The following is a 7,857-nucleotide window of genomic DNA, read 5'->3' on the forward strand; positions in this document are numbered from 1 at the left end:
GTTTATGGCCATCCTGTCACAGGGCACCACCAAAAAGGGTCTGGCACCATCCTCTTGGCACTTTTTGGAGATATTTAAATGCATTGAGGAGGTCCCCTCTGAGTGTTCCCTTCTCCAGACAACTCCTGCAGTCTCTCCTCATCAGCGAGATGCTCCAGACCCTTCATCCTCTCTGTGGCCTCCACTGGATCCTCTCCAGTAGCTCCTTGTCTTGTATGGAGGAGCCCAGAGTGGGTAAAAGGCAATTCTGGCAGGAGGAGATCACGGCCACCGAGTCAAAAGAAGATAAAGACAGAGCAAGGCACTAATTAGCATGGGAAGCGAGAATTATTACAGGATATTCCAAGTTGGAAGGGACCCACATGGATCACGGAGTCCAACGCTTACGTGAACGGCGCACGCGGGGATCGAACCCCCGTGCGTTACCAGCACCACCCTCCAACCATCGGAGCTAATAACCAATAGACTATAGAACGCTAATTAATAGGAGAACTACGCATCTTTCAGCCGAAATGTATAAACAGAGAAAAGCTTTAACAGTTGAGCCCGATTTGGGGAATACCGGGGGAGGGGGACAGGACTACATTTCCCACAATGCCCCGGGCCGGGCACTCTCGCGAGAGGCGGCGGAAGCGGCGGGGCGAGGCCCGGAGGTGCAGCCGCAGCCGGAGCGATCATGGCCGAGACCGACCCGAAGAGCGTCCAGGACCTGACGGCCATGGTGAGGGCCCGAGGGGCGAACGGGCCGGGGACGGGGTGCAGGGGCTTGGGAGAGGGAGGAAGGAAGGGAAAACCCCTTTCCTGGATGGGGCTTGGAGCAGCCTGGTGTGCGGAAGTTGTCCCTGCCCATAGCAGGGAGTGGAAGGAGATGGTCCCTTCATCCCAAACCATTTCGTGACACCCCAGAAAAGTGCCTCCATGCGATTAACAGGACCATGGGAGCTGCTGTCATATTTTTGGTCCTGGTTGTGGAACACGGGCGGTTTCTAGATCTTATAAATGTTTCCTGTAAGTGTCAGTTCATCTCTGTGTACATATATTTAAGAAGCATTTTTACGTGTATGTGTAATTATACTGCAGAGTTTTGAGCGCAGCAGTGAAAGGACAGTGTACTTATTACATGAGATTGGGTACTGTAACAGCCTCTGATGGAAACAAAACATTTCTTTTTTTTCCCTTTCTATTAGGTGCAGACATTGCTCCAGCAAATGCAGGACAAATTTCAAACCATGTCTGACCAAATAATTGGAAGAAATATCCTTTCCTAAACTCAGATGGATTACAAGTGTCCTGAAGTCTCTTTGCCAGTGGGGTTTGTAAGATAAATTTAAAGCGACCGTAAGAGTTTGAGCAGAGCTGTAATAATAACAACAATTAAACCAAGCCAGTGTTACCCCCTTGTAGAGTAACATTCCCCACTTCCAGCGCTGGGGCCCTGGGAAAGGAAGGATGTGGAGCTGCTGAAGTGAGTCCAGAGGAGGCCCCAGGATGGTCAGAGGGATGGAGCAGCTCTGCTGGGAGGAAAAGCTGGGAGAGCTGGGATTGTTCAGCCTGGAGAAAAGCTTCAGAGTGACCTCGCTGTGGCCGCCCAGGGCCTGAAGGGAGCCCACAGGAGGGATGGGGCAAGACTATTTACAAGAGCCTGGAGTGACAGGACGAGAGGGAATGGGCTCAGATTGAAAGAGAGCAGGGTTAGATGGGATATTAGGAGCAAATCCTTCCCTGTGAGGGTGGGCAGGCCCTGGCACAGGGTGCCCAGAGCAGCTGTGGCTGCCCCTGGATCCCTGGCAGTGTCCAAGGCCAGGCTGGATGGATCTTGGAGCACCCTGGGGTAGTGGAATGGGGGGTGGTGAGAGGGCTTTAAGGTCCCATCTGTGATTGCAAGACCCCCAGGCAGGGCTGGAGCGCTGTCCTTTCCTTGACCGCGGGGCAGTCGATGACATGAGCTGCCGCATCGATGACCTGGAGAAGAACATCGCCGACCTCATGACGCAGGCGGGCGTGGAGGAGCTCGAGGGCGAGAACAAGACCCCGGCTTCCAACAAGGGCTAAAGTGAGGCAGTTGCTCCTTGGCCTTGGAACAAAGCTGTGGGTGTTTGGAATTGCTGGCTTCAACATAGAGGGAACTTTTCCTTCGCTCGTGAGGCGGTCTGGGGTTTGTGCAGAGCGGAATTGCGCAGAGAGATAATTGTGCTGTAGTGTAGAGAGAGAGCGTGGCCAGGGAAGGGAACGGAGCTGGGGAAGGGCTGGAGCACCAGGAGCTGCTGAGGGGGCTCAGCCTGGAGAAAAGGAGGCTCAGGGGGGAGCTTCTTGGTCTCCTTGACTCCCTGACAGGAGGGTGCTGCCAGATAGGATTGGGCTCTGCTCCCAGGGAACAACAGGACGAGAGGGAACGGCCTCAAGCTGTGCCAGGGGAGGGTCAGGTTGGACATCAGGAGGAATTTCTCCATGGAAAAGGTGGTCAGGCATTGGAACACACTGCCCAGGGAAGCGGTGGAGCCACAGGGGCTGCTGAGGAGTAACAGTCCATTAGCTGTAAGCTGTAAATTCCTCCTGTGTGTAATCTAGGAGCTTGCAGGGAGTAGTGACTCACACACAGCTGCCAAGCAGCAGGTCCTGGCAGTGTGAGATAGCACTCAGGCATGAGGCAGTATGTGTCCCAGGGCAGTGCTCCCTGGAGAAAGAGATTTACTGAAGGGCAAATTATATATTATGTTATATATTCTTACAGCATTTCTAATTGCTGACTTGCCCCTGTATTGCAGCAGGCCTGTGTGTTTGGAGCAGACACATTCTTGCTTGTTAAGTATCTACTTTTGTGATACTTTGATAAAAATACAAATCATTATGGGCTTCACTGCCCTCAGTGTCATTTCCACTAGCCTGAACCCCAAAAATGAAAATTTCTGATGAGCATGATTCTCTTAATTCTCAGTAATCTCCTTTCTTATTATATTTCCCCCAACAGGTTGCCAATAACTCAAGATGAATCATGGAAGATGACTTTTTTTTCTACAAATCCTTGGAATTAAAGAATGGCTTTTTGCAACTCCTGTGTGTGAAAGCATTTTTATATTGTTACAGAGCTTGCATTCCTAATGTATAGTTGGGGTAGGGTAGTTTCTATTTTGATTTGTGTACTGTAATTTCACTTTTTGAATTCTTGTTACGAGGATCACTTGGTTGTGTTATTAAAACACAGATCTTATGGATCTCAACTCCTGGGTGTATTTTTTTGTGGAGTCACTTTTTTCTCTTTCCTGTACTTTTCTAGACGTTTCATGTTTGATAGCTCAGCATTTAGTGACTCCCACCAAATGGGAATCTTGCCTTGTCCTACGTGAGTTTGTGGAGTGAAGCACAAGATTGAAACTTAATTAATTGCATTAATTGTAGCTCTGAGCATCAGGCACTCACTAGTTGAGGATTGTGTTGTCTTTCATACATGTAATAAGGTGATTTTTGGAAACATGAGACACTGAACATCAAAATCATCTCTGCTACTCCTGGTATTACCTGAGCTGTGTGTTCCTGGAACATAAACCAGAAATGCAGATTGACCATGAGAGACATCTGAGCAACCACTGCCACCCCAAGCTGTGACACCTGGACAGACAAGGAACTATTAACTGTGCACAATCTCACTGTGGGAGTGAAGGTTTTGAACATTCTGCTTTGAAACTTTGTCCTTTGGCATCATCTTTGATCAAGAACTGGGACTGAAGAGGATTGGGATTGATAGTGGACAGAGCAGGGATGGGATTGTGGAATGTCTGTGTGGGTTTTCAGTGGGAATCACTGGCTTGTTGGACAGAGCAGTTTGCTAACAAAGCAGTGATACACTGAGGAACAAAAAAGGAAAGAATCCAGATAGATTTTTAAAGCCTTGCTTCTCTTGGAATAACAACTTACTGCAAAATACTTTATTTAGAGGAGTGTTTGCTTTTCTAATCATACCCACATCCTTGGGCCTGGGGTATATATTTATTACATTTTGGCAATGGAAGGTGTATTTGGGAGAGTCTGTACTGTGTCACTTGTGGAGAAAAATGACCAATGTCAGCTGTTCCTGACAATCATTGCAATGCTCCTCCAGCTTCAAATGCAAATTTATCAAGCACTAGTGGCAGGCAGCAGTTGCAGGTGGCCCACACTTAAACTGCTCCTTGAATGCCACCAGATGAGCAGCTAGTGCTGTGAAGGCAATATGACAGGTCATTTTTCCAAACTCATTGTAATAAAAGCTCATAATAACAGGGGACTTTTGTGAACATGAGAAATGTATCGATATATACTTGTAATACCAGCCTTAGGTTCTTTGTAATGTCATTTCAAAAAAAATCTAATAAACTGTTATGTGGTAACAAATAGGTCATGTGTGTTAAAGCACAGTCTAACAGAAGTATATCATTATGTGTGAGATTATATTTGGTTGTAAGTTATAAAACAACTTTAGCACAGCTGCTGCTCACAGGATGCAGTCAAAAAATACAGGTGTGCTCTGTGTAATGAAAGGGTGATGATTGATTCCCTGTCAGATCTGGACTTTAGCAGGTAATTAGAATATAGACCAAAATTCATAGGAGAGTGTATTAAAGTGGAGGATCATTTTGTATGATTATACATGCACATTCTCTCATCATTTATGATGTATAATGTTATAAATCCTCATCTGGCTGTGTTCCTCCTGAGGCAGAAATGGGCATTCTTGAATTTGCCTGCACGCTCCCCTGTGCAGCAGCAGTAGCTCCGCTTTCCTCAAGTTTATTGTGGCAGAGCAACTTCCAGGAGAATTATATCAGCTTTAAGAAGCAGCTGTATTCTCCCAGTCACTGGAAAGATTCCAATTGTTGTTCAGTGGGGATATTTCCCCCTCATAAATTTAACACTTCACTGATTTTAACTGCTCCTCCCTGCACCTAGTCTGGATTTCCATCACCACCATCCTCTTCCAGCCCTGCTTCTCTTCCCCTTTGACTCTTCAGAGCCCCGTTTCAGCTGTTCCCGAGGAAAGAGCCGTGGTTTCCAAACTGTCTCCAGGTACCTACAAAGTGTAGATGCTCTTTCACTAAAGATCTGCACTAGGAGCAGCAAATAGGATCGGTGTTTTTCTGTGGCAGGAATTAGGAGTGACATAATGCAAGTCTTCAGCCACAGATGTTGCAGCCAATCTTTAACAGCAGTGCTGGTTTTGAATGCTAGAATTAAGACCTGAGATCCCAAAATTAAGTTGATCACAGGAGCTGTGTGGCCTGTGTATTTTGCACTGGGCAACACAAATAGAATTGAAACTGTTTCATCTCTTTTGGTGTCTTAATTCCTGTCTTTATAGCAGGAATGTTACACTATACAGAGGAACAGTGTTCTAATAAATGCGTGTTTTGACACAGTCCCACTGATAAACGATCCAGAATTATGATATCCTTAAGAGGATTTTTCATTTAATCTCTGCCCTAAAGACAACGTGCAGTAAATAAGACTGCACACGCAGCTTCCAGCCAATAGCATCTGGTGCAGGCACTAAATGAAGCTGCTGAGAGCCAGTGACACACTGAACTGTGACACTCACGCCCTGCAAGAGCCAGGTTTGGAACCTCCCTTTTCCACAGGGTGAGCCCAGGTCCCCCAGCTCCTGGCACGTATCACTGCCTGCTGTGGGACAGAGGAATTGCTGGACTTCGTCCTGCCACTCTGGCACTCTGGTTTTGGCAGGGAGCCTTTGTGCCAACTGGTGTTTCCTGTCCTCTGCTAGATTTACTCTCTCAACAGCCCCAGGAAAGTCCCCTTGGTTCCCTTCCTTTGGCTGAGCCACGGGGAATTGGTTTGCCAGAGGTTCCTATGGAAATCAGCAAGCGTAACCTGCCTGTCCTCCAAACCCTGGGCGAGTGCTCTCTGGGTCGTCCTCCAGACTTCAAAGCTCATGGAATTCAGTCTTGCAAGTACATTTGGCACTGCCTCCCAAAGGAAAATAATGTTGATTCTATAGTTTGGCTGGGAAAACCCTGTAACCACGGCCAGAGTCACTGTCCAGCATTTCTCTAATGTGGCACCGGAGTCTGCAGTTTCCCTGGAGGTGTCCACATGGAATTATTTAGTGAAACGCTTCTCTTTTCCCAACTTTCTGGCAGATAGTGCCTTCTAGTGGCACACTCCCTGCGAGGAGCAGCGCCGCTCCGATTAATTACTCAGGTACCTTTAGCGTGGGGTCAGATGTTGAGGCTCGAACGAGCCACGTGCTGCTGAAATTTGGTTATTGCACAAGGCACCGAGGCTTTGTTTGCAATTAAGAAAATGAAGAGGATGCACAAATCACTTCCTGAGCTTTAAGCCTCGCTGCTTTGAAAAGATCTAATGCTTGCTGATTTTTTTTTTTTTCTTTCTGACTCTGGTGTAGAGTTAATGAAATGAGGTCATTAGGAAAACAAAGAATGGGAATAGATACTTTACCTCTTATAAACACTCTGACATCAGAAAGGTTAGCCAGGAATTGTCTCGCTGAAAAATGTGCATGTAATAATCGAAAGTGCTCTTTTATTTAAGTATTGTTTTGCTACAGACCTGACATTTTTATTTATTAAGTTCTTGTAGTTAGGTACAGATACAAAAGTTCCTTCAGTTTACAGAGCTGTGCAATATGATGTCCTTGCTTGAGAGATTCAATCCCGTTGGAAATGACAGCTGGAGAAGTGATGGAGTTAATTTCTCCAGAACTGGAGGCTGACCTGTGACCCTTTTGTGTCCAAAGGAAGGATCTCATCCTCCACCTCTGAATTCCCCCGAGGGAATCATCCCCCCCAGCGCTGCAGAGTCTGGTGTGTTCAGCAGAGGTGTCCCAAGCTGTGGTGCAGCACAATGTTCTGTCACAGTAGTGCCAGGTGGAGGAATGTTGGGCCAAATGCCATCTCGTGGCCCAGGAATATCCTCATGGACAGCATCTGTCTGGTGTCCTGCCAGCTGCCAGCTGCCACCTCCAGCTCCTCCAAGTATTCCACCTGCAGAGCTCCTCCAACTCCTCCTCAGACCAACTCCTTCATCTCCGAGAATATGAATTTCTCAATAAATGAAACTTCCTGATTTCACTTGTTTCTCTTACAGAAGTGTTTTCTTTTGAAGACCAGCTCCCTGTCTCTTTAAAGCATAGCAGCAGTGTCATTAAAGCTTTTTGCATTTTAACTCGCCCAGTGGAGGAAATCACTGAACTCAGCTGCTCTCTATCCTCTGGTACAGAAACATCAGTTCCTCTGGAGCAACACAAGAGGGTTTCGAGGAGGATTTTGTTGGTTTGATTACTTTTACATGCACTTCAAGAAGTCAGGAGGCCAAGGACATCCATTAGAGATATTGTGTTATTTTGGAAATTTAAAGCAACTGATAGCACAGAAGAAAAAGAGACCAAGTTTAAGACATGAGGTTTGCTGGCTTTTAGGCAGTTAAAACCCCAGGAGCGAAGCCTGTGTGTGATGGAGTGTGCCCATGGTCTGAGCTCTGGCGTGTGCCACATCCCAGTGGCAATGAAAGGAGGGCTCATTTGCTTCCCAAGAGGCTGCTCAGCAGCAGAACAGCAATTCCTGTAGTTTGCCAGCTGCTATAAAACAGGAGAAGTTCTGTGTCCTATTCAGTTTGACTGTGAGAGGCTGAACCCCAGCTAAATCCTGTCTTCAAAACATTTTCACTCTAAAAAGTATTCCATGATATTATAAGAGCTCAAAGAGCACAGCAATAGTTAAACATCTAAGGCCTGGTCTGTCACTGATCTTTGCAAACAGATTTGGTCTGCAAGGATTTGTTCTTGCAGACTGGGGAAGGAGCAGAAGGGCTTTTCAAGGCTCATCAGCAGACTTTTTTAGGAAAAAGAAT

General features: G+C 46.7%; 1 protein-coding gene across 2 annotated transcripts; it reads left to right on the plus strand.

Annotated features, from left to right (window-relative positions):
* Positions 1 to 602: 602 nt before the first annotated feature.
* On the plus strand, positions 603 to 4,368 carry HSBP1 (heat shock factor binding protein 1). Of its 2 annotated transcripts, none has more exons than XM_048316981.1 (4): positions 603 to 721; positions 1,188 to 1,254; positions 1,934 to 2,088; positions 2,969 to 4,368. In XM_048316981.1, exons 1-3 carry the CDS (start codon positions 677 to 679, stop codon positions 2,050 to 2,052), a joined length of 231 nt encoding a protein of 76 aa, XP_048172938.1. In that variant the 5' UTR covers positions 603 to 676; the 3' UTR covers positions 2,053 to 2,088; positions 2,969 to 4,368. The 2 variants fall into 2 exon arrangements, with proteins under 2 accessions (XP_048172938.1, XP_048172937.1); XM_048316980.1 differs by having other exon boundaries at positions 1,934 to 2,053.
* The last annotated feature ends 3,489 nt before the right edge of the window (positions 4,369 to 7,857 follow it).

This window comes from Corvus hawaiiensis, chromosome 12 (genome assembly GCF_020740725.1).
Source record: "Corvus hawaiiensis isolate bCorHaw1 chromosome 12, bCorHaw1.pri.cur, whole genome shotgun sequence".
Lineage (NCBI taxonomy): Eukaryota > Metazoa > Chordata > Aves > Passeriformes > Corvidae > Corvus > Corvus hawaiiensis.

What these genes read in the sequence shown, in the direction of transcription:
- HSBP1 (XM_048316981.1), top strand. Translation starts at nt 677, where the DNA reads ATGGCCGAGACCGACCCGAAGAGCGTCCAGGACCTGACGGCCATG. An exon ending in TCCAGGACCTGACGGCCATG is followed by an intron (nt 722 to 1,187) that starts GTGAGGGCCCGA and finishes CCTTTCTATTAG; the next exon opens with GTGCAGACATTGCTCCAGCA. An exon ending in TGACCAAATAATTGGAAGAA is followed by an intron (nt 1,255 to 1,933) that starts ATATCCTTTCCT and finishes ACCGCGGGGCAG; the next exon opens with TCGATGACATGAGCTGCCGC.